Source organism: Branchiostoma belcheri, unplaced genomic scaffold (assembly GCF_001625305.1).
Source record: "Branchiostoma belcheri isolate BF01 breed outbred unplaced genomic scaffold, Haploidv18h27 scaffold220, whole genome shotgun sequence".
NCBI lineage: Eukaryota > Metazoa > Chordata > Leptocardii > Amphioxiformes > Branchiostomatidae > Branchiostoma > Branchiostoma belcheri.
In genome coordinates this window covers 309253-310732 of record NW_017803714.1, presented here as the reverse complement: position 1 = coordinate 310732, position 1480 = coordinate 309253, and the positions used below count along the sequence as shown (strand labels likewise).

Sequence of the window (1480 nt, the reverse complement as noted above, 5' to 3'; positions counted from 1 at the left end):
GGTGTACTGACAGCCTGGGTCTGTTTACACTACCTGAGTTATGTCCTTACAAAAAGCCACTAAAACAAAGCCACAGAAAGAATAAAGAAACACAAAAAGACTGAAGAGGAGTTTGGTTTGATTAGTGTTTCTGATACCGGTCCATATGCCTACGAAACAAAATAACTACTTCAAGCAGAGGTTGTGGGGAATGATCGTTAGCTTTTCAACATGTGTACGGCCGGCGACCTTCTCTGGCTAATGGATACTGTCTTGCTACCGAAAGGGATCTGCTTGGAGATTAGAAAAAAATAGCGATGACAAAAAAAATATTGTCTACATAAAGGGGACTAAAAACAAATATTTGACCACCTTTGTGGACTAACGTTAAAAATTTGTCAAGCAACGTGAATAGAGGGACAAATCCGTTCTTTAAGATAAACAAATCTACATAAGACATGAAATTCTTGGGAATTCTGGTCACTTCTAAACTATGTAGAGAAAGGAAGAAACAGAAAACCGAATTCAAACACGAATGATTTAATTATATTTACATCACGTTACACCTCTAATTTATGAATGAAATAGATTTTCAAACACCATGTTTGACAAACGGTCCTGGAATCAACAACGATGCGGAGACCTTAAATCTTCTTAAAACATAGAACTTTTTGTAATTTTTGCTTCATTTTGATGCCTCATCTTATTATGGAAGTAAGATTAGAATAGCAATATAGTGTAATGTTTTTCTCAACTCAAAGTACATAAACTGATACGTAATTTAGATTGCATCAACAACATACCTTTAGCTCGTTTAGGAACAGCATACCAAGATTGGGACATGTCAGCAGGTTGTTTTTCCCTCAAAGAAGACGTTGGTCGGTAGGCCTTATTTTCAGTTTCCAATCTCTCTGAATATAGCGGTGGCAACATCTTATTTGGGTTTTCTTGGTCTTTGTCTTGTTCATTTTTACGTCCTGCATGTTGTGACGACTCCTTGTTGTCTTCCTTATCTTCATACAGATGTGACGCTGCCTGAGACTGTTTGTTCCGGTACAGGGAACATGGTAACGTTTTCTCTTCATTCCCGGTTATCCCAGTTTCTCTATCGAAAGCAGAGTTCGGAGGGAGGGCCGCCGCTGCATACGGCTCGAGAATGGCGGTGTTGTGCCGAGCGCCACCTGCTTGTTTCTTGTCTGCCTTCCGCATCTTTCCTCCCCAGGTGTCTCCTTGTTAAGGTAATAGTTTTCCACTTGAATTCACAGAAATTGTCGGTGGTTTTACGTTACAAATAACGATGCTGTCAGGCGGAATTATGCCAAAAACGTCGGGTCAGAAAAAAATCCGGCACCCGGACCGAGAGGTGTTTTTTCTGCCAGACTCATTAGGACATGTCGTAACAAACACTTAATGAAAACAAGATTTCGGAGATCTCATACCTCCATGAAATATGTAGCGTTTTTGTAAAATTGTTATTGAGAGGATTTGTCTTATTGTATAT

At 39.5% G+C, this 1480-nt stretch overlaps 1 protein-coding gene across 1 annotated transcript in view; it reads right to left on the bottom strand.

Moving 5' to 3' along the window:
- Nucleotides 1-1188, bottom strand: part of LOC109470356 (uncharacterized protein DDB_G0287625-like) — a 6121-nt gene extending 4933 nt beyond the window's left edge. Inside the window, exon 1 of the mRNA XM_019769276.1 lies at nt 954-1188. Within this exon, the coding sequence (XP_019624835.1) occupies nt 954-1188 (235 nt within the window). The remainder of the gene's footprint in view (nt 1-953) is intronic.
- Nucleotides 1189-1480: the final 292 nt, after the last annotated feature.